We start from the raw sequence: 24,576 nt of genomic DNA, 5'->3' as shown, positions 1-24,576 counted from the left end.
TACATGGGGGAATGAGGTTGAAGCAGTAACAGCTGAAACATGCTTCTGTGGTAGCCTTCCCTGGACTTCATAAAGTGCTTAGTGCAGGAACCGTTTTGGCTGGCTTTGATGTTGCAGAGAACAGGACTGCATCAGTGACAAAGGCGGAAATGTTCCTAAGTAAGTGGCTTCCAGGTGCCATTCCTTTTGGCAACTTGGCATTTATGGTGTTATGCTTATATCTGTAGGAAACATTTGTTTAAGTCCTATTTCTACTGATTGACTGTGTGTGCAGCATTCCTATAGTCTTATAAATCACAGTTTGGTTTAGTTTGAGCCTTTTTGAAATCTGGAGTTAAATAAGCCAAGTACATTTTCAGCATTAGGTTCTGAAAAATACTAGGAGAAAGGTAGTTTCTGTGCATTGCAGTACAATTGGGGTATATGTTAAAATATAACTAATGTTAAACAAAGTATTTCTGTTAAAACAACTTAAGAGTAATTATCTGTAAACCTGTGTGTTTAAGAGGTGGGATTTTACAGGTAATAAAGTAAGCAGTCTAAGAAACAGAAGACTATGTTTTTGAGAATAGATTTGTAACTTGTAGCAGAGGTAAGATTACTAAAAGTGTTCTTGAAAATTGCATATTCACAGAAGTTTGAATGAGCAAATTTCATTTCTTCCTTTCTATTTGTGCTCAGGAAAAGCTCCACAAGTTATTTTCTGCATTTATATAGTTGCTGGAGTGAAGTACTGCTTTTGAGATGTCTTGCTTAGTCCTTGCGCAGAGGTTCACTTCATGCGGTATGAAACGCCCAGTGAGTCTTGTGCAAGTGCTGAGGCAGCACTTCTTGGGTCTGTGATTTTTCTAAATTCCGTTCCTGTTGCTTTTCTGCTGTGTGGCTTAGGGGGGATCTCTTCATTATATTGAGAGTGAATGTTACAAAACACAATCTGAAGCATGCACGTGGGCTTGGGAGCAGTAGTCTTTCCCTGAAAAGGTAGTCATCCCCTCTGAGGGACTTGTGACTTCCATTGCTGGCCAGAGGAGAAGGAGTGCTCCTGTTCTGGAGATGCAGTCGCCACAGCAGAAAGTGGTGGGGGAGAAAAACAGATGTTCCTGTGGGAACTTCTTCATGAATTTTTTTTTTTTTAGTGAATCCCTGTAGATAACTGGACACAAATGATGTTTAAAAAGCCAAGAACAAACACACCAAAACCCAAGCAACTGGAACCTGAAAACGTGTTTATCCTTCAAAAGAGAAAGTGTATTGAAAATGTCAACAGCTCAGCCTTTCAAATTAAGTGGTGAAACATCCCACTCTATCACTTTGATAGCTTTGATCATGCTGTGGATGTCTTTATTCCTCTGAAATGTATTGTAAAATTCCTCTTGAAAGTATCGTTCATCTGACTGATGTGTTTCTTGTGAGGAACTTCTCTAAAGACTTGGAATAAATCCTTTACTTTTTCTACTGAAGCCTATATCATCATTTTGTTCTCTCAGATTTGCTTTGTTGCTTGAGCGTATTCATCTGCTGCTTGTTCTTTAAAGAGGTTCTGGCTTAAGGTTATCCCTAACAAAACCCCATCAAATAAAGAAGAAATGTTACAGAAAGAAGTCAAAGACAATATAAATACATGGGCTTACCAGATTTTGGAGCTGGCCACCTGGTATTTTTTAAAAAATGAATATAGGATAATGGGTAATAATTTTTACTGTCACACTACGTGAACTCTAATTAATCTAAAAGTAAATGAGAACATTTTTATGCATGTATAGCTTCTATTGGAGAAAAAAAAAAACAGAAGCACCTTTGCTGCTAAAAATCTCTGGTATCATTCTGTTAGAGTTTTGCTCTGATCTGACGAATACCTGATTAGAATACAGCACACAACCAGACTGAATATACAGCAACAGAACATCTATTTCTGTTTTGGTTTTTAAGAAACAAACCAACCAGACCTGTTCACTTCTTAGCATTTCAGATTTCCCAGAAATTAGAGAACTGATCTAAGGCTGTATTTTGTAGTAGAAAATGGCATATCAAACCATTCTGGTCGTTTCTTTCCATTCAAATGGAAAGCAGAGTCTGCCTCCCAGTGGAAGTACTTAGGAGGATTGTCTTAAACAATTGGAAAATGATTGTAGGAATTTGGACAGTGATAAACTGGCAGCGATAACTGGGCTGTTACTCCACTTCTCTAGTAGCCAAAGGCTGGAGCTGATGATGAAGCTTCTGGTTTATTTTTATGCAGACTTTTTTCATGCTGTGTGTGCAGTGGTATTGGTGTTCTTGTTTAAGTGTTCTTCCTTGTTTAATTTGTATCTGTGGTTTAAAAATCTAACAGTATACTTGGGAAATTGGTGGTTTTTTCTCTCTTTGACAGTTAATTTGCAGATACCAAAGTTACTCTGAGGTCTTCTCCAGTAGTAAGGTACTTTGTTTCTCTGACACAAATTTGAAAACATTTAATTAAGTTTGGCATTAAATACATCTCTTAAATTCTCTAATAGCTGCTTATGAGAAGGAATGGAAGCAATGTATTGACAATATCTGATAAATCAAAGTGCCTGAAAGGAGTAAGATACTTGTTCGCCATGAAGCAGTATTATGTAGTGGGAAGGAGACAAACATGTACCAGCACTGGATTGTGTTCCTGGCATAGCCGTTATTTGTTGAATGACTTTGAATAAATGTTTTTATCACACAGTTTTCTTCTCTGTAGTAGTAGTAGTAACAGTGATAACTTCTTGGGAAGTGCTTTCAGGTTTGCTGACAAAAATTGTTACCTTAGAGCTGCGTTTTATTACTCTTATTAATAGAAGATGTATTCATCAGTCCATTAAATATTTAATCTGTCTTGTAGAAGTTAAACTTATTTAAGGAAAATAAGTTTTAAAATGTTCTGAATAGGAAAATTTCTAAGATGCAGAATTGCAATGGGGTTTGTGTTTTCAGCTGGTTTTAGTATCTTGGAAGGGTATTTGCGTCATAGGTAGCGGTAGCTTTAGGAGTGCCTGTTTAAGTGTTGCTCCTGAATTTAGTGCTGAACCCATTTTGATTCAGTTTTACTTTTCACCTGTAACAAAGGTTTAAACTTCAGTTTGTAGCCCATGCCGTCAGACTGTGCATTAAAAGTTCCATAGGTTTTGGGGGAAAATAGAGCTATTTGCCTATTTTGTGATTGTCACTTTAGCTTTCAGGTCCTCATAAATATTACTGTCTTTGTTTCGTTAGAAAGCAGAGGATAGATTTACGAGCCTGAGCCTCTCACTCTCCTGCAACATGCTTTGATATTTCATGTGGGGCATGGGAGTAAGGAGAAGAGGCTGATGGCAAATGAACGTTTTTAGCACCCATGTACCATTACCTTTTTAGAAATAACTGGATATACCAAGGGTCCATTTTAGAGAAAGCCAGGTCTTTGCCCTCAAGAAATGTCAGCTGCTTCTATCTAATTTAGTTCTGTGCTGTCACATTTGTCTCCCTGTTGTCTGCCACCACTAGGTGTGATTTTTTTTCCATTTGGTGTAAATGGGCCTACTAAAAGGAAAAGAAAATGTTAATGTTTTGAAAACTTTTTTAGATAATAAAACTATTATTTCCTTTGTCTCAAGATTTAGTTAATATAGTAGAAAGTCTCTCCTTAGGGTAAAGGACTTCTTCGGTTCATGTAATTCTTACCCTTACAGTATCTTGTTGTCTAACAAGTACATAATAATGTATTTATTCTAATAACATGCCTTCTGGCTGCCTCCTAAGGAAGTAGGAGTATCATCTTCCAAACATAGCAGTGAAATGGGAAGGACGTAAATTAAACCCCTTTGTATTTATAGGAATGTTTAATAGCCTACATCCAAAGTTTAAAGGTATTTAGGCTGTAGCACTTGAAGCCACCAAGGGTGAGCTCCAAGAAAAGGTAAGTGGTGAGATCATTAGTAGTGAGAGCAGAAGGTTACTCCTCTAGACCATGGCTCTTCTCTGATCCCACAGCGTACCAGTGACGACCAAGTCACAAGGCATTTTGCATATCGGTCTGTGCTGATCTTGGTTCTCCTAGAGCTGACTGGATGTTTGATTTACAGCATGACTGCCGGGCTCCTTCCCTCTCCTCCTCCAGCTGTGTGTTCCCTCTTTGCCATGGCATTAACGCCTGTCTATTCATGGTTACCCAGTTTGAGATAGCAGAAAAATAACTTCTTTTGTAGTGCTAATTTTCTGTTGATTTAGGTGCCTGCAATGACTCGCCCTAGGCTCAAGTAAGTACCAAAGTTGATACAAAGGAAAATCCACTCTTCTGCCCTGAGAAGGAGAGGGTTTAAACTGGATGAGCAAGCTAATCTGACTCATTCCCAGCCACACAGGCACTCCTGCATTGGTACAGTGGAGGGAAAGAGCTGGATTAAGTTTTGGAGATGAACAGTCTGTTTTTATTAGCAGCCCAGTGTTAAATCTGCTTGAGCCAAACTGAAACTATACCCTCAGGCCATGCACTTCATGAGCAACCTTGGCTGCCCCAGCGTCCTGTTAAATAATTACCTTGGAAACGAGTTTGTCCCAGGTCATGAAGTGTCTTTCCTAATGGTCTGTGTGTGCCTTCATGTACTTTTCAGAAACATACTGGTGCACAGAAGCACCCGAGTTGCTGTCACGTCTGGAGTTCAGTTGTGGGTTTGTTTATGCTGAAGCCTCCCAGGGGGGTGAGTTGCGTGGGCAGGAGTGGGAATGCTTTGGGTGGCTCGGGGAATCTGTCTGCAGGTGTTTGTGATCCCCAGCAGAGCAGCTGGAAGCATTTGAAGAGCCCCAGTATTCACCCAGGGTTGTGCTAGAGGTGGATCACAGCTGGAGGCTCCAGGGCCATCTGAGCAAGGTAGTTCCAAATTACCCTAGATGTGCATACAGAGTGTAGTTGTTCTTCCCCCATCCAGAAAATCCGCGTCCTTTTGAGAGAAAAGCCATAATCGGTAGTAGTTTTGGTCTCCCACTATACTTCTTTCTGTGCAAGTTAATAGCAGTTCACAACATGTGTGGCAGCGAGGAGGGCAAAGTCCAGGAGAGACAGATATCTCTTGTTCAGGACTTGGGGTGAGAAATCAAGGACTGGAGATGATGTGGGAATTAAGTTCATTCTGTGTCTGCCTGCTTGAAAAAGTTTTGTGAAAACCTTTAGCCGAGTGTAGGTCAGACTTACAGCCATGCAATCCTGTTCCCCTAGATCTTTCTTCAGCAAAGGCTTTTTAATAACCATAACAAGGCCTGCATGGTCAGGTAGAGCTGTTGAGGAAGGCTTGTTTCCAGTGGGTGGTGATAAATGAAGCGTTGGTGCTCTGAGCATTTTTTTCCCTCCCTGTGGCAAGCAGATGTCCTTTTGGACAAAGCTGTGGGTCTGTTCCCATCTTGACTCAATAGAGGCAGTCCATTTTGGAACAGGGTTTCAGGTCTTCCTGGTAAAGGGCTTTGTGGATGTTTGAGGCACGCATGGAAGGTATCTCTTGCTCTAGAAGTGATGCTGAAACCCAGGCTCCTGGGAAAGGGTGGCATGAAGGGGTGGAAAGGCTGCAAAATAAGCAAGCAGGGGACAAGGACAGCATTTGTGCTTGCCTGGAAACCACTGGGCTTGGGGAGAGGGGACCGCCAGGATGGCTTGGAAGGAGCTGGGCCCCGGGGAGTGACGCAGGTCCCGCGAGCAGTCCCAGGGCAGCGGCTCTCTGGGGATGCGGGAGGTGGTGGGGAGCAGAGGCTTGCTGCGGAAGGCAGCAGGGAGGGGGAGTTGGGGAGCTGAGGTGGGTCCTTGTGCTCATGCTGCAGTCACTTCAAATTCGGGAAAACGTGCTGAGCACCAGCTCTTCTCTGGGGACCAAAGCATCATTTCTACCATTCTTTAGGGCTTGTTGGGATTTCCGTCTTCTCCGTTTCAAGAAATGTGTGAAAACACTTCTGCTGTAGCTGTGAGGAACATCTGTTTTCAAATGTAACTATGTCTTAAATCCATATTGCAAAACAGATCTTCTGCTTAGATGGCTATACATTCAGGATTTTCTCCTCAGCACTGTTCATTCCGTCAGGCTCTACCTCGCTTCATAGTGAAGGGAGTTTCCTTGTGAAGCATAGGCTGTTGCTTCGTGTACATTTGGTTTTCTTTTCTGCTTTTATATAGATGAGTGCATGAGTATTTATAAATGGATAATAGTAATTCAGGTTTTTTAGATCTCTTTGTAAAAGAAAAGCTCACTTGCTGAATGCTAACAAAGAAATGTTTTCACTGGCAGCTCTAATAGCGAATTCCAGATGTAGTAAAAAAAACTCCTTCCTTAGGGTTGTTAATACTGCTTTTTAAGTCTAGATGTAAACTAGCAGAGGCTAATTTCTGATACGGGTAAAATTCTGTATTATGGGTTTTGTTATATTGAGTACTCAGATTGTTAGTTTTTATAATGAAGATATCAGGCAATAGATGAAAATACTCAGTTACTTTGTCCAATAAAGCCTAACCCTGTAAATAACCTTTTAATCCTTTCTGTGAATGTTAACAAATCAGTTTCTTCTTGCAAGTTTCACTGTAAGAGAAATCTAATGTGTTCATGTGACTATAAATTCTTGATGGAAATGGTTTTTTGCAAGGGTATCTTGGAATCTCTGAGTTTGAGTCTGGTTTTGTTTAATTAGTATGTGTGAAATCATGGAAGTCAAGAAATGGGGCAGTGAGCATCCGTACCTCAAGCAGCAAATAGTCAATCCACTGAAACTTCTTTCTGGGAAAGATTATCTGCATAAGAACTGAATAGGTGTGTAAGTAATAACATTTGCAGACAGGTAATAGGTACAAAATGTTTACATTTGCTGCATATTTTAAATGTGAATTGCTGTCACAGGTTTTTAAGTAAGACTTCTTTCTGCAAAGAACAATAAATAAAACCTTAATGTATAGTAGAGCAAAGTCAATAAAAATATGTCAACGATTACTATTTTATGTAGTCTTTTTATAAAGTGTCCAGGAGTATTTATTGCTCAGGCTGAAATGCACTCTCTGCATAGATAGCTATACAAAGATAGGTACATTTTTTCCACGCCAAATGGTAGAACTAGCGTTACACTAAAAGATGCTGGGGAGTTAGGGTTTGTCAGGGAGGCAAGTAGCATGAGCTAGTGAATTCAACTAATGCTCTTCCAGCCACCTTGATTATACTGGACTTGAGTACGAACTATGCCTAACTATGTTGTGTGTTACAGCTGGTTTTAATTTAGATGTAGTGGGCCTAGACTCACCAAGGTGATACAGTGCAGTATTAGATGAGCAAAAGGTTTTATTTATTTATAATAAAAGACAAGTGAAAGAACAGAGGATGTGTTTTATAATTGCTATATTTAATGGGGATTTTCCATTAGATTTCATGCAGTTGCCTGTGACAGCTCCTGTTGAGTAAACTGAGATGGGAACATCTTGTATTGGCTGTTGTACCTGTACCTGCCCCGATGAGAAGTTGCATAAGGTTTTTTTCTTGTTAATTCATGCTTTTATTGTAGTGTAATTATTATAAGCAGGTCAATTAGTAAACACATTCCTTTAAGGATTTTTTTTTTCCTCATTTAACAAAAGTTTTCTTCTAAAACTAAAGGGTGTAACAGTATTAGTATAAGTAGTATATCAGGCTAAATCACTGATTATGTATAAAGCAGGATCAGTCCTGAAAACTGCTAGTTTACTTCAGACTCACGAATGAGTGTGCTGGTTGCTGCTTCTCTTTGCTGTTGAAAAAAGTGTGTAACTTTTTATTTGTGATCTTACCGTTTCCCATTTGGTGACTGCTTCATGAAACAGAATTACATATGAACTGAACAGCTATTATGTGTGTGCCGAAACATTCACTTGCACAGTTTTTCTATAAGTTGTATTCTTGCGTAAATTAGTAGCTCTTTCCTCCAGGATTTAATCTGCCAACCTTTCCTGCATTGCTAGTCAGGGTTTGAACGCTGATTCCTCAAAAACCCCAGCAGGATTATGTGAAACCAGAACGGATGCATGTTCTGTAAGAACCTGAGTGTTTACAGCTGATCTGTAGACCGAACCATTAAGTTAAAGATACTTTCATGTGCCATGTATTTTTCTTTGTCAGTGATTAAGCAGGAGTTACCAAAGAACAAAATTCCGGTATTATAAAGGCAGTGGACTTTCTCGCAGTGTCATAGTCTAACTAATGCTTACTAAAACTGCTTAGGGTCCTGTTGTCCTCTGTTTTCCATTCCCTGCCCCAAGATGTTGAGTTCACTTATGCTCTTTTTATGGTCAAAAGCAGTCATATACTTCCAAAACTAATGAGGTGACCACAAATTGTATTTCAATGATACTTTAAAGCCCCAGTATAGTATTCCACTAAGTCTTTCAGAGAGTTTTGTTTTGGGTTTTTTGGGTGCTTTTTAAAGGCAGAAAATTAAACAGCAAACAGTGCATCCATTTCAAGTCTTTCAAATCTTATATAACCTTGAAAATTTCCCTAGAAGTTTTCATTTTCAGATTAGTTCTACAAATTGATTATTAGTTTTGTATTTTCATCTTGAGGTTTTAAAATACCATACATTAAAGGTTCAAAATAGGAATTGTTACAGAGAAAAATGGATGTACAAACATTGTATCTTAGTGATAGCAATCTTTTTCTTTTACAATGTCATTAAAACTGCATTTTTGGGCAGAGGTTAAATGACCTTTTATTTTAAAAAAAAAAATAAAACCAAAATTACTGTCATGTTCAGCTTCATTGGTTTTGCTTGCACTAAAAGAAAAAGATAATTGTCTTACTGCTAGCGCTGCAGTCTCAAGTTAGGGTTAAGTTTTGCTTCTACATTGTCATCAAAATGTTTTTGGTTTGGTTTTTTTTTTTTTTATTGGATGCTTAGTGATCCATTTAGCTGACTTAGATGTTACACTGGGAATGGCAGTGATAACTCTGTTGGATGAAGGCATTTTAAACTGAAACAATGCATCTCCTTTGCTTCCTTGAATTTTTCTCTTCAGCAACATAGCAAACAAATATGCATCTTGTGTTCTTCGGTTATACGGGGAAAGAGGTGGAGCCTTTACATTGCCACCAAGAAACTTCCTTTGTGTCGTGGCTCACCTCTCTTTAGAACCATTACCCTACAAAGATATTGGAACTTATCCTTCTAATGAGAATACTAGAATATATTCTTCTTGCTTGTTCAGAAAGGGACTGCACTTTTCCCACTCCCGGTTATAGTGGTAATTACAATTGTAATTATGATTACAATTAGTTACAAGCATAGATGCTCTGTAAATATCACAGTCTGAAATCAGTTGCCAGATTGTTAGAGACTGGCACAGGAGCACTCTCTCTTGCTAAAGTTTGTTATCTCCTAAGATTTTAAACAAAGAAAAATGAAGTCTTATTTGGCCATTAAGGCAAGAAACTGCATTTGCAAAAATACTTTTTTTATCCTTAAAAATTGCATTTTAAGTGAAAAAATATTTTTATAAGTGTTAATTTTAAAGGAAACTTTGAAATAGGTGACTTGTAACAGCCTCACTTTACTGAAGGAGAAACTGAAATAATTAGCAATTTACTCAGGGTAACAGATGTACATCAGAATAGAGTTCTAGAGCTGGATGCTAACTTTTCTGAACCGGGGTGACATTCTGAAATATTCCCCCTTAGTCTGTCCTGTTGCAGTGTTCCTTAGACCCTTTCTTGCAATGCAGCCTTTATGAAGGGGTGGGCATAGCACAATTTATGATTTGCAATTCAAAGCAAACATTTCCAGGCTTGGGGGTTATGTGCAAGTCTTCAGATAAGCCAGAAGAGAGAGCTTGACATGAGACGTGGTTATTTTAGAAATGGTGGAAAAGGTTCCTCTCCTTCTGAGGCAGGAATAAAGCTGTTGGGATAACTGCAAAGTCAAATGGGAAGCTGCTGTTCTAGAAGGGCTCAGTGCCTCTCTAACCAGGGAAAGTCATGAAACCCAGAGAGAACATTTTTGGACAGGCTCAATTGTTTGTCAGACAGGGAATTTATTTGGAGAACAATTTTCCAAAAGGTATTAAATCAGTTGCCTTCATTTTTGCTTGTAACAGTGTTTGGTTAAATTCTGTTTTTTCTACTTTGTCGGCACAGAGAAGTTCTCCAGCTTTATAAGGAGGAAAAAAATGTGTCCTCCCCCCACATTGGGCCAGACAAAGTTATAGTACAATGTATACCTTTTTGAAAAATGGGTAAACTTTTGCTGTGTGAGCTCTGGATTCAGCTTTAAAACATCATGTTCTATGCTGCTATCAACAACAGCATAATTTTTCTGGACTGCAGTAGCTTATTGGCTGGCACATGATTATTTCCATTAAGTATCCTTGAGTGACAGCCTAAGAACATAAGTCTCTTCAAACGATTACTGAATTTGCCCTTTAGCCTATTTAAGGTTTTTTTAATTTGTCATTGCTTTTTGCCTTTGATTGGAAAATTAAAATATATACAGTTCAAATTTTTTTTTTTAGGTTTTTAAATCCCTTTCGCCCTCTGCTGCTTGATTCAGTAAGTGCCTATTGTGGGAGCTCCTGTGCTTTATTTGGATATGTGTCTCTGGGTGCTTTGCAGAATAGACCTTGAAGTTGCTTGATTCCTTCGAACTGCCTGTAACGATGCAGTGTTAATGATGAGGTTACAGCAGCTTGTTAAGGAATAAGTTGATGGTGAAATAGTTTTGCTTCGAGTTTTGAGAAATTGTACGGTTTAGAAAAAGGTGGAATTAATCTCATCCTACAAATGAGGAATATTAGATTGATCTGTTCCCAAAAGGACCTACAAATCTAAGATTTCATGAAGCAAGGTTTCTTTCCATTACTACTCAAGGATCTTACACATTTTAAACATTACTTTTTCAACTAAAATTTCTTTTCATTAGGGTTTTCCAAGAGTCATTCAACGTAAGACATCAGCAAAGAATAATATCGTATTGGCACTGTATCTTAGGAATGATAGCTCTTTCTAAATGAAGTAAATTTTAAAAGTTGTGCATCTTATGTACACATCATTATTAGTTGCTTGATTCATGGTGTTGCTTTTAATGCAGTTGTACCAATACATTTGAAAAGTTAACTGAGTGAAGTGTATTTATAGTTCATTTTGCTTTTAGGCGCAAAACACTGATTTTTATAACTGGTAGCTCATTCACCATTGCAGAAATTAATCTTCAGCCATTACGACAAATGTCCCTGTTTTCCATAATGACTTCATTTTGTTGAGTTTTTTTTTTAATCTTTTAGATAGATGGCATAATTTCTTGCCTCCACAGTAGAATACATTAGAAAGTTGCACCATTGTGTTTTTAGATATGATAAATGATGCTTTAAACAAAGTCAGAGTGAATGTCCTGGCATCCTTACGGACTCTGGAAAAAGTTACACATCTCCTCATACTGGTCTTGCTAGGATTTTCGGGATATTTCTAAGCCATTTTCCAGTATTTATCAAATATTAGTTAACTTATCGTTATAGTTATATAACAAGTCTGCCCATTGCGTACTGGTACTGTGGCTGAATTGTAGGACTGATGGGAAGTCCCTAGGAATAAAAGATCCAGCAGTTCTGTTGCATGCGGGGCCTTCATGGAAGAAGGGTGCCATTTCCTTCTCTTACACAGGTGTCCCAGTCTGTATAACGCTTGGAAAGCATTTCAACAAATTCAGTGATTGGGGTTCCCAGGTACAGAGCTGTGGCATTACTTGTGTTCTTAGGGCTTGTATGGAGGTTGATGATTTACAGTCAAAGGTCATAAAGACTGCTAGTAAAGATACACGTCAGTATTCTAATGTGGTTGGAGAGGATCTTTTAAATTGTATGATCACGTAACATTTTCAGATAAATACATGCCATTCACATGTCATTTAATTATAAACCGAGGTCCTGAATTCCTTAGGTTCTGTGTTAGTGTTGTGTAGCATCCAAAGAAATAAAAATATTAGTAAGTACTGCAGTCTGTTAAATGGGAGTGGAAGAGTTTTTCCTCATGTATCAGTGTCTTGTTTCATTTGTGTTAGGGGTTAAGACTTTTAGCCTGATTTCTGCATAAAAAGACCTACTTTGATATGGATTGCAATAATATGTTTGAAAATAACCCCCTTGCCATCAGCTATAGAGTTTACCTGTAATATTTTCTTTTCTCTTTTCAGGTCTTTTTGGATGCCTGTCTGATTGATCCATGTTTCTAAACTCTTCCTTGTAACCTTCTCAAGCAGCCAAAATGAAGTTGAAGCATAACATCAACCCTGTTCTTCTACAGTTTATAAACTTTATAATCTTGGTGTACTCCTTTGTAACCTACATTCCGTGGTACATATTTTCAGGATCAAGGCAGGCTATAGCAAAAGCCAAGCAGGTTAAAGCCAAACCTGTGAATAATAAGCCTGGGGGTGCGTACAGATCTGTTAACAGTCTACATTGCTTAGCTTCAGTTTTATATCCTGGGTGTGATACACTCGACAAAGTTTTTAAATATGCTAAAACTAAATTTAAGGACAAAAAACTCTTGGGAACACGTGAAATCCTAAAAGAGGAAGATGAAATCCAGCCATCAGGAAAAGTTTTTAAAAAGGTAAGTCTTTTTGCAGTCTGCCTTCAAGAATTTTTTCAAAATGTGTTTACTTTCTTTTGCAACACTTCTAGTCCAGTAAAGCAAATCGAGGGGAAAAAATAAGTTTCTCTACTTAGATTAAATAGTCATGAAAAGAGTTAAATTACCTAATTCCCAGCCTTTCATTACTCAGCATTTAAAACAAATCTGAACCACCTTTTTGCGTTCTTGAGTAGATATCCTTTTTTATGGTTTCAGCCAAAGGAAAAATGCAAATGTTTTTAATAGTTAGCTGATGATGTAACTGGCTTCAGAGTTTTCCTTTTAGGTGAATTAAAAAAAGCCTCCCTTTGTGTTATTCTGAACTAGAATCAGATAAATATAGAAAAATTACTAGATGCCTATACTCAGATGTGCCTTTCCAGTAAACTTAACTGTAACTTAAGGATTTACTGTTTTGCCCTGTTAATTCAGGGCTTAAATGAAATTTTTGTTTGGAAAAGGATTGCACAGACTTTAATTGGAAGAGTCTTCCCCCCCCCCCCCCCCCCCCCCCCAATCTCCTTTAAGGTGAACTACTTCTCTGCTCATCTGTAATCATGGTGTGTGTGGGAAATGTAATTTCAATGTAAAACTTTGTTGTTTCAAGGGACTGACTTTTTATAGTCTTTTAAGTTCAGGCCTGTGTTATTAGTTGCTGCTTTGTATTTGTTTAGAGGCATTTAAAAATGTAGTTTTGCCTGAAGAAGCAAGTCAAGGTACCATTAACAGGACATGTGTATATGTGCGGATATGTGTTAAAGGTCTGCACTTCTGTATTAAAGTTGTTAACTACACGCTATAAAGACAATTTTTAGTTAAGATTAGTTTTCCTGCAGAAGAAAAATTTCTGTCTTCATATAATAAAGGGTTCCTTAAATACTGCTAGCTTTAATTCTGATCTAGGAGTATAATGTTTAAAGTGGAATTTGGTTAATATCACAATACATGGCAAAGTTTAGTTCTGTTAAAGTCTCATAGAAGCTTTAATTGTTAGTGAAACTTCCAGCTATGGAGTTAATTTTTCAGTATGAAGGAAATGCTGGGAGAAATGGGTACGTATAATCTTTCTTGATGCACGTTTTGCTGCCTTATTGCCCTATAAAGAAACAGAAAGTTCATCTTGTACAAAGCGGGCTTCTGAGCACACGTCAGAATTTTGGCTGCCCATGATCTGTGCTCTGTTTTTAAGCATAATTAGTAATGCAAGGCTTGAACTTAGGAGTTTTAGCCTTTTCCATTATGTAAGCAAAGTGTTCTGAATATAGGAAAGCTGAAGAATGTTGGTGTTAACCTACTTAGATTACTTGTTTCTAAGTATTTAGACTTAGAAATTACCTAACTTAGGTAATTTTGTCTAAGCTTGACACAACAGTTCATTATGGTCAATTGCCATACTTGCCCTCGTGGTATTTTGTTCCAAGTTGTGGCATTATCACATAAGTCTACTTTTAATTTTTTTTTCCATTAAGGAATACAGTGTTTCTTAATAGCTCGTGACATATTTTGGCAAGTGAGAAAAATCGTGAAATTTCACAAGATACTTTGTTGATCCTAAATGTCAGGGTTCTTTTCCTTTTCATTTTTGTCTTTCATAACATGTATCTTTTTATTGCCTGGTTCCCTTTAGTAAAGGCAACTTGTTGAGGTTTATTTGGTGCAACTTTTCAAAAAGGTACATGACAATTTTATTTCTTAGATGTAATGCATATAATTTCTATGCCTTACAGGAGTTGCAAAGCTTGTTAATTATTTTTTTCCCTTTCAGAAATTGAACACAGTGGTGGGAATGATTGATGCATTTTTCTGAGGTCATCTGCAAGTCAGGGGCAGATCTGAATGTAGATCATGGGTCTGTGTACTGAATTGCATTACCTATTAGAAAATGTCTCTCTGTGCAAATTGCAGTGGGCTAGATTAGCCTAATTAATGATTCATTAATGGGGTAAATACATATCTCAAAATAATTGTCTGATTCTTAGGAGAACTAAGTGTACTCATACTTCTAGCTAAAATTATTTAAAGCTAGATATTTAACATTTTTAAGATCAGATACTACATTAATTTATTCTGAGAACAGTGATATCCCAGATAATCTGTAATTTATTGAATTTTTATGATATGACATTGTTCAAAAGATTTATTTATTCCTGTGTAGTTGCCAAAGTAGCAGAAAGTAATGGATGGTAATAAAATACAAATACTTGCTTCTGCTCACTTTGTATTTCGTAGTATTTCATATGTAGTTCATTTTTCTGTTCCCTTCTGTAATGTCCTTTAATACATGGATTGGAGAGCATACCTAATATTAATTTCATCAAATACGTATTTAAGTCAGGATAAAATAATGTTGAAAATACTTCAGAGATTAAGATGTAATTAATTGGAAAAATTAATTAATTTAAGCAGAGCTTAAATTTTATGATGCCCAAAAGATGAACTTTATTCTGCTGGTTGACTATTTTATGTTGTCTTAGTTATAGGTTATATTGTCATGTTCTTGCTTTTATATATGTTGGTATGTGGATTTTGCTTTGTTTGTGTGTGTGTGTTCTTTTGTTGTTTTTGGGCGCGTGTGTTTGTTTTGTTCTGTCTTTAAAAAGGGTTTGTAACCAAGAACAGAATTAATGGAAACATAATAAATAAGACAAAGTGGGGAAAAATAAACATGATTTTGGTAGGGGAAAGTAATGTATCTAAAGCCTATGAGACTTAGGTGAAACAGTAAGCACATGGGCAAGCACTTGGGAATTCAGAATGTTACTCCTTACAGCTGATAGGAAACTTACTGTGAAGTTGCAGGAAGATTCTTGCCATGCCAAGTCATTGAGCAGTAAAAGAGTAGCTTATGATGTTGAAAAACATGCGCTGCTTTGTAAATAATATTTTAGGGTGGGGTTTTTCAGAAGTGTTCAGCTGCAATCCATGTTTTCATGTGATAAAGGCCAAAAATGGACATTTCAAATAACCTCCTTTGTATTATTTTTAATGTGCTTTCCATAAGGAAATGTATTTAATTCATGGTCAGTGTTTTCCAAATTGTAGTCAAGGTTCTTCAAGCCTTATAAGCTACTTTTAGGAAGACCTTGAAAGGTAACTGAGATCAGGTAGTTTAATGACTCTACGTGTGCCTGCAGCTTTTTTGAGAACATTTTATGGCACCTTCACCTAAAAATTTGAATGTGGTTGCCCTAAAATCCATATTAACGAAATGTTCACTGTGCAGCAAGTATTTAATCTCTATACTTTTCTGGATTTCCAAATATTAATACAGTACTGATATTTTCCAATGCATTAAATAGATAAATATTTTATTATAACTTGCAGTTTAGGTGTGTTTAAAAGCTGGTGCACTAGAGGGCAGCATTTTTCCATTTAATGTAGTATGTCGACAGAAACATTCAGAGGTGCTGTCTCTTCTGATTTAGTGTTTGGTTTTGTGCCTGTTTAATCAATTCTCAATAATCTTGACTTCTTGGGCACTTCTCTTGCAAACTCTTGGACAGTTACTTTCTTGATATATGTAAGTAGTTATCTAGCAGTAATAAGTTCTGAAAGTTGTAAAATTAAACGTGTGTGAACATTTAAAAGATTATAGCACTTAACATCAGTCTTAACAATTGTTTACAGTAGAAGCTGTACATTAGAAAATATTAGTGAAAGCTACTGAGGGAAAGGCCAAGAAGGGAGATGGATTTGGAGACTCAAACATAAGGAAGGATGAGATAAACCATAACCTGCTCTGTGTCCTGCAAAAGAAGCATATAGGGAAATGCAGAAGAAAGGGACATATGGACAGAGGCAGTATATTAATATGTCACAGGGAGGGAATAGAGAAGAAATGCTGGGTATGGGGAGGAAGGCGACAGGAATATAAATGTATGGAAGGAAGTAGGAACAGTAAAACTGAAAGTAGCTGCATTGAAAAACGTCTTCTCATCTGTTTTCACACATCAGTGTTCTTCGGAAATATATTTCTATATATAGAAAAATAACTATAACAGTGCTATACTTACTTGCTGTGGGTTTTCTAACCTCTTAAGAAAGGAAAGCACCAATAAGGCCTTCTTTCACTAATTTATATCAAACTTGTTTAAACAATGAGGATAAATTATTTAAGAGAATAAAAAAGGGAAAAAAAATCAGAATCACAAGTGTTATTCAGAAAGATCCATTTTTGACCCTTTAATGATTTATTATTTCAACTTTAGTGAGTTACACAGTGAATGGTGGGAATTACCAAAACCTGTTCATTTACAGATTGGCAAACTTACCAGAAACAGTAACAAGAATCTGCTTGTATTTCTTGGCCTAATTATTTGAGAGCAGCATCCCTGAGGCCACGCTGTAGGTAGAGTGTCATGGTGGAAAGGGTGTTACCCAGTTAATTTCTGTGAATTGTTTTCAACTGATGAGCTTGTCAAGAATTTTCCAAGTCTGCTAAAAATACTGTGTTTGGGGGAAAAATGTCCCAAATTGGAATTAAAATTCCAAATTACTGGAATTTGGAGGGACAGGAAGAAGTGCGATATTTTCTTTGGCAGCAGTAAAAGTTTTCCACACCAGGAATATCTTGGTGTGTTGAAATGGAAAGGAACTCCCAGGTCCTCCTCTTTGTGGGGCCATACCTCTGAGCGCGGGTAGCATGTGAGCCCTCTGCCCCACGGTGCTGTGGATGTGGTCAGGCAGCAGTTCTGCTGTGATTCTCTCACCAGTTACAGCAGAGAAATTCAATGTGATTTTTCTTCTCCAGTAAGGTTTTTGGCTCTATTTGCCAATGAAGCTGAGTTTCTGTAAATACAACGGGAAAACCTGAGCAGATATTTGTGTGAGAAATGTTTGTTTTCTGGTGAAATTGCTAACTATTGCTATTGTTGGCAAGTAGTGTTTTTTCGGTTTTGTTAAATGATACTTTTCCATGAAAACATTTGTGAATTTTCCAAGCAGCTGCACATATACCTGTCCTGAGTTAAGAAAGGTTTGTCCTATTAAACAAGCAGGTTAATGAGTAATGTGCAGCAAGGCTGTAGTAGGTACAGCTCAGTTACCCAATAGTAAACTTCAGCAGTTTGAAAAAGTGTATTGATAGAAGAAATCGATTAGATTTTATTTTTCTATTAGAGTTTGAGAGAGATTTTCAAATTCATTTTATTAAGGAAGTGGATGTGGAAATACAGACTCATTAGAAATGTAGTTACGTGCCAAAAAGTTGTTAGGTTTTACAGCCCACAAGTTTGAAATTTAGTTAAAGTTGATAAATGAAATCTGGAAAACAGAATTAGAGGGAGGAGGGAGAAATTTGCTTTTCTAGCCTTTTTTTTTTTTTTAAATAGTTTGCTTGCATTTATTACTAATGCTATGTAGTCAAAAGAAATGTCCGAAATACTTAACTAATAAAAACTAGTTTTCAAAATTGTCAAGGTGCTTGTATAAATAGACAGGTAAGGTATAATAATTTGAGTCTGTTTTTTCAGTGCAAAACATCTTCTTTGTACTGTATCTGTATATGAAAATTTCTAGGATGTCATCAAAGAAATAACCTATCACTCAGTGAGAAAATAGTACTGTAAGGTGCAAGTGCACACATAGAAATCTGTGACAATGAACTGTAAATTCAAATCCAATTTTACTGTCTACCAGCTTTCCCATATAGAAGAAAAGTGAGATTGCTTAACTTTTTCCACATGACTTTTCAGTACTGAGATTTGCCAGTAATTTCCAGTCTAGTCTTCTGTCCCGCTTTTGTTTAGCAGTAGAAAAGGGCAAAAAGATTACTCCTCTTCCCCCTGACATTTGTTTCAGAACAAAGGGAGGGGGATTTCACAACTTCTGACTTAAGACCCATTGATATACTGCTTTCTGGATTCCAGTTTCCCTGGGTTTTTTTGTATTTTTATAAGAGTAAACACCTAGGTATCCTATTTGTATAGGAGGATCATAGCCCAAATACCTAAGAAAGCAAATATAGAGTATGTATTGTACTAGCTAGTGTTTGTCACCCTTTATTTAAAACAAACCTTTGTAAAAAATCTAAAGGCATATGGGTCAGATAACCACAGCTTTTTGGAGGTCTTCTGAAGCTATGAAATACGGTGGGAATCATGTGCTTTCCTAATGTGAAAACAGAAACTGAGGTGATAACGTGCATGGAGTTATTGCAGTATTTGTTCTGGAACTTCCACAGCCCGTGTAGTTATTGGCAAGAATATTATTCGTTATCTCGAATACACTGCTTTTAGAATTTAAGCAACTTTTACTTCAAACATCTGTGGTTTCTCCACCTGGATAAAGATGTAGCAGGACATGTGTTAAGGATTTTTGTTTTCTAAGTTGAATTTATTTTTCTTATTAGGTCATCCTTGGCAAGTACACCTGGCTTTCATATGAAGATGTATACATTAAAGCTGTTAATTTTGGAAACGGCTTAGCAGTATTGGGTCAGCAACCAAAGACTAACATTGCTATCTTTTGTGAGACTAGAGCTGAGTGGATGATTGCAGCGCAGGCCTGCTTTATGTGCAATTACCAGCGTAAGTATGCGTCTTTCCTAAAATATTTTTGTTGTTTGATCTTACACCACAATCTGAAAACAAACCTTTTTCTTACTTCACTTTACACACTGAGAAAACTTTAAATAAAGTTTATATGGAGCATTTAAAACTACAAATAAAAAATACTGCATAAGGTAGAGACTGTGCACTTTGCAGTGTTTCGCCTTACTGAATGGAGAAACGTGTATCTGTTTGCAGCTGGAGTAAGGTTTCAGTAAGTGTATCTTGCTCAATGAATTTGTGAGAGGTTTATTTTCTTTTAATCTCAAATCAGTACATATTTCCAAATTTCTAAAACCAAACAAAAATCACACATGAATTCATTGACTAAGTTTCAGGAGTTGGCGTCAAACTGTCATCTCTGCCTGTAAATTTTGTTTTAACTGGATATTTTGTCAACTCTTCAATTTTGGTTTTGGTTAGAGTCCATTGTATTGTTATATCTAAAAAAAATGAAAAGGAATGAGTAAGTCCTGAAGTTACTTTGCAGCTCTTTCAAACTAAAAAGCTGCTTAGTAACTCCTTTACCAAACTGTAAGTCATTCTTTAACTCAAACCTTAGGCTGAGCCTGATATAATTTTTTGTATTTTTATATTTTTCTTTCTTCTCTCTACCTCTTGACTTCATCATACTCCATTGCACGTCATTTAATACATTCTAATTTAACCTGAATGCTGATTTGAGACTACGCTTAAGGACAAGCTTGAGTCCTAGTTATTGCTTCAAAAACCGTAAGACTGTGTTTAGTTTTGGTGAGCTATTTAAAGTCAGTCTCACTCTCATTCACAGTATCTGGTTTAGTCATACACTAACTGGATCCTTAACCCTGGCAGTGGGCTGAGACTGGGTTCTCTGACCTGGACGATACTCCGCATTCTCTCATGGAGTGACCATAAGAGAAGTGTCTTTTGGGCTCTTCTGTCTGATGACAGTCTTAGTCCCATTCTGTAACTTCTAGTTACTTATCCTTTAGTCCTGTGCTGTTTTATTGTGGAGACCACTAACTGTGTTGGGGCAGAGCTGGATCTGCTCAAGGAGGAGGAGGTGCTTCCTTGGCAGGATGTGTACACCGGGCAGTTGTAGGCTGTGTTGGAGGTGCCTTTGAGGAGTGGCAGAATAGGACAGACTGGCTGGAGGTGTCCTTGCACAGCTTCACTGCACGGCTTCACTTCACAGCACAGGGCAGAGACAAATGCAAAGCCAAGTCTGCTCCCCTTTCACTCAAGTCATGTAGAGGACCACAGCTGTGTCCGAGGTACACCTCTGCCACGGTGGAAAGCCTGCTGTATACTGTAACCTAGTCTGAGTCTAGGTACAAGGATATGCATAGGAGCTCTCGGCCTATTTTTCTTGCTGAGAAACCTATCGAGTGCTGATCTCAACTTGGTATAGGAATTGTTTTCAAATGTCTGTTTCATCATCACTCCTTAATATGTCATTCTGTCTAACTGTAAGCCCAGCCTGGCTGAGTTCTGTGATGTTCTCAGAGGGGACATTTCTCATTTTCCCATAGGGCACTCTAGAAGCTGCTGTTCCTCACAGGTTTGGCCTCTTCTCTCCCATGCCACATTTACCCTCCTTCAGTAAGAGATGGGCTGTAAAAGCCAGATGTGCAGAAATTCCTACCTACCTACACTAAAGATGTATATCAATTAGACTTTTTTCAGATTTTGGAAGCAAGCCTAACAAGAAAATTGTATCTTAAATGGTCCCTCTCTGCTCTAAGCATGAGTCTGTTCCAGTTTGAGAAGCCGTATGTTCATGAGTATATAGCAGTTTTCATTTAAATGAGTCTTTACTGCGGGTCTGTGTGGTTATTTTGTGTATACCCTTACGCTGTATTATTCCCTCAGTTTTAAGGGTGGAGTTGGTTAGAAGGTGCACCGCCCTAGCCCATACTGTTTTGAAATCAGCCTGCTTGCCTTGTGTGATGACTGGCTCTGCAGAGAAGGAGAGAGTGGATGTTGTATGCTGTGACTTTAGCAAGGCCTTTGACATGGTCTCCTGTAGTATCTGTACATCCAAACTATTTCGATAGAGACTGGATGAGTAGCTGGTAAGATGGATGGAAAATTCATTGGTCCATTGGCTGAAAGGATCGTGATCAGCAGGACAAAGTTAGCTACCAGCCGTTGGGGATTGATACAGAGTCCAATACTGTTTAATGTCTTTATTGAACATCTGGATGATGGGACAGAGTGTAAACACAGCAGCTCACAGCCTGTAGCAAGTTGGTGGGAGCAGCCAGTGTACTGGAGGGCAGGGCCGATGCTCAGAGGGGCCTGTCAGCTGAACGAGTGGGCTGTCGGGATCCTCATGGAGTTCAAGAAAGGCAGTTACAAATTCCTATGCGTGTGCTAGAATAACCTCATGCACCAGTATAGGCTGGAGGACAACTGGATACAGAGCAGCTTTGCAGAAAAGGACCTGGGGGTCCTGGTTGATAGTGAGTCAACCATGAGTACACAGTGCCTTCTTGCAGTGAAGGCCAACAGCATCCTGGGTGGTAGTAGCATGAGTGTAGCAGGCAGGTCCAGGGAAGTGGTCTTTCTCCTGCATTTGGACGCTGGTGAGAACACGTCTACAGTACTGTGCCCAGTTTTGGGCTTCCCAGTAGAAAAAGACCTTCACGTACTGGAATGGGTCCAGTGGAGGGCTGCCAAGATGCTGAAGGGGTTGAAGAACGTGACATATGAGAAGAGGCTGATAGAGCGGGGTCTGTTCAGCATTAAGATAAGTGAGTTGAGATCTTGTTCCTGTCTAAAACTATCTAATGGGAGTGTACAGGGAGGATGAAGCCAGACTCCGCGCAAAGGTGTGTTTTTATAAGACTGGAGGCAACAGGCACAAGTTGAAACACAGGAAAATTTGATTAGATATTAGGACAAACGTCTTCATTGTGAGGGTGGTTAAATACCAGAACAGGAGCCTAGAATGGTTGCAAAATCTCCATCCTTGGAGATACTTAAAACCGTACTGGCTGTGGCCCTGACCACGTTGCTCTAATGAACTGTTTTGTGCAGGTGATCTTCCCAGGTGCCTGGCAGCCTAAATGCAGTGATATTTTTGGTCCTTTCTTCAGTGAGTGACTGCTGCTAACTTGCCTGCCAGAGCAGAGATCCGCACAGGCTGTTCTCAGATGAGATGCCTGTGTTGCTTTTAAACGATATGTCTCATAATACGCTGTGTCAGTTCCCTTTTATCACATTTGGGATCTGTTAGATTCCTAGTGACTATCCGGGGAATAAAGGTCAAAGGCTTGTATCAATTATTTTTTCTTTGGAAGTGAAGTACACTTAGAAATCCTAGGAAGATTTTGTAATTTGAAGGGGAAAAAAAAAAATCTGCGATAGCAGATGCATGTCATGTGTAGAATAGTGTGCATGTGGTTTTGGTTTTGTTGGATTAATGTTTTAAATTTCCTTATTGAGACGTGCTTCGGCACACTGTCTGACGTGGTATTTAGCATCTAAGCTGTATGTCATCTTATGTGAACTTGGCTGACTTGTGTGTTGGCAGATGATGATATTATTATGCAGTATTCACATAGTTGGTTTGCTGAATGAATTATAACATTCAGATGATGTTGAAGAAGTAGTGTGGTAAGATATTGCTAAATGACTTACATTATCATTTTTCAGTTTACAAGTTTCACAACAGCTAACTGCTGTGGTAGTGTTGTGACATTCTTTCTGAATGTGAAGTGTATTAAATCTGATGGTACGTGCCCAGAACGGATGCCAAGAGAGCAGGTTCATCTGCTTCATACCTAGTGTTGGAGAGAATGCCTTTTGTACTACAGAATTAAAATGGGGAAAGTAATTTTTATGTTATGGATTACTTGCACAAACAAGTGGTTTTATGATTAGACATACTTACTTGATTGTAAATTTTACATTGTTTGAACCTATCTAAGTCTTGTATTAACAGTAGGTCGAGTGGGATTGCTAGTTCAAAAAATTGGGGGATGGGGAGAAGTACCAACATGAAAACAGATTTTCTTCCAAAGTTATCTCCTCTTCATCTGTGTGAAGAGCTCTTCACCAGTGTGGGCAGATAAAACACCTGAGTGTATAACCAAATGATGAAATAAATAGGAAAGGTTATGTTTCATTTTTCAATCATGCCTTCCTGAAGCTTGAGCAGAAGTGGCTGTGTCAGAATTGATTTGGCTGAAGCCTTTAAAGGTATACTTTGCTTTTTATTTTTTATGTATGATGGATGCTGAAAAACTCAGTTTAACATTTTAGTTACATTGAAATAAATGGCAAAAGTTCTATTTGTTTCTTTAGGGCAAGGCTTTGTTCTTGTGTATTAGGTGGCAAATTTAGTGGTGTTGAGATCTTTCTTTTTGCCAGACTTTCAGAGCAGTATTCCTAGCAGAAGGCCAGATATCAAAGACTCACTTGTACTATTGCATGTGTAAAGACGAACACAAAAGGCAATCCCTTCTAGGTATGTCTTCAAGAGAAAAAGGAGAGGAAAAACTACCTAAACTTCCAGATTTGCCTGAAAAAGTTTTAGGTGCCAGTGTGGAGAAGTGAGAATTTCACAGATCAGAGTAATTGCTCAGTGTTTGTTTTTTTTCTCCATGATGTCAGTACAGCATCATATAAATGGTGTACCTCTGTTTCTCTTGGGGTCTGTCATATAGCTCTAAGTTGTCCTTGGTGTACTTCTTTGCAGATGAGTAATCAACTACATAAATCGTTATTTTGGAGATTATACTTCTCTTTCCAGGCGGTGTGTCATCTTGGTTGTGCCTGTTGGCTTGGGGAAACTGAATTTCTGCTAGATGTTTATATAACAGGGGTCACTGCAGTAAGTAGAGAGAGCTCGTGGGAACTAGTAGAGGCACTCTTCTGGACTTTGCTCCCACCAAATTAAAGAAAACACAGTGCATGTGCATTTGCCCTGCAACAGTTCTGAACTATGATGGACTGTTTTAACAAGGGAAAAATAAGTAGAGGTCAACTATTTACTTTTCTCTGTAACAAAACTGCTTTTGAGTTCCTCCTTAGTATGCTGCACTGGGTTAGTAACACCCTGGATTTCAAATCTTAGAATACAACAGAGTTTGTTTTTATTTTATTTTTATTTTTTTCTGCAGTGAATATAGTGTAGTTACAGCCCTAACATACAATGGGGTGTCTTGTTTTAATAGTTATGTTGTTTAAGTATTCATCTAAATCCAGACTAAAATACAAAAGAAATTCAGATACCTGATGTGACCAAAACTTCCAGCACTGATGTTGTAATTATTGATTGTGTTGATCTTACCACTTTTTTGGGATGCCCCTGTGTAGCATTCTGCTTGGAAAATAAGAAATTACTATTTTTTTGAGAGCAGTACCTCTCTACCTTTTTGAGCTGCCTTTTTCTTCCCCAGTCTCTTCCTGTCTTTTCCCATGCAGTTCACATAAAAATG

At 38.0% G+C, this 24,576-nt stretch overlaps 1 protein-coding gene across 8 annotated transcripts in view; it reads left to right on the top strand.

The window, feature by feature from the left end:
• Positions 1–24,576, top strand: part of ACSL3 (acyl-CoA synthetase long chain family member 3) — a 53,069-nt gene that overhangs the window by 8,197 nt on the left and 20,296 nt on the right. For all 8 annotated transcript variants that reach the window (XR_015700483.1, XR_015700484.1, XR_015700482.1 and 5 more), the window contains 2 exons: positions 12,157–12,578; positions 18,949–19,126. Coding sequence is in view for 5 of the 8 variants with exons in the window: in XM_087739565.1 (XP_087595691.1) it covers positions 12,228–12,578; positions 18,949–19,126 (529 nt within the window). In the remaining 3 variants the exon portion in view is untranslated. The remainder of the gene's footprint in view (positions 1–12,156; positions 12,579–18,948; positions 19,127–24,576) is intronic.

Source organism: Nipponia nippon, unplaced genomic scaffold, assembly GCF_047370975.1.
Source record: "Nipponia nippon isolate SJK-2023a ecotype South Korea unplaced genomic scaffold, ASM4737097v1 scaffold_7, whole genome shotgun sequence".
Taxonomy (NCBI): Eukaryota; Metazoa; Chordata; class Aves; order Pelecaniformes; family Threskiornithidae; genus Nipponia; species Nipponia nippon.
Note: the sequence above shows the minus strand (reverse complement) of the source record. Positions and strands in the feature narration are given on the sequence as shown.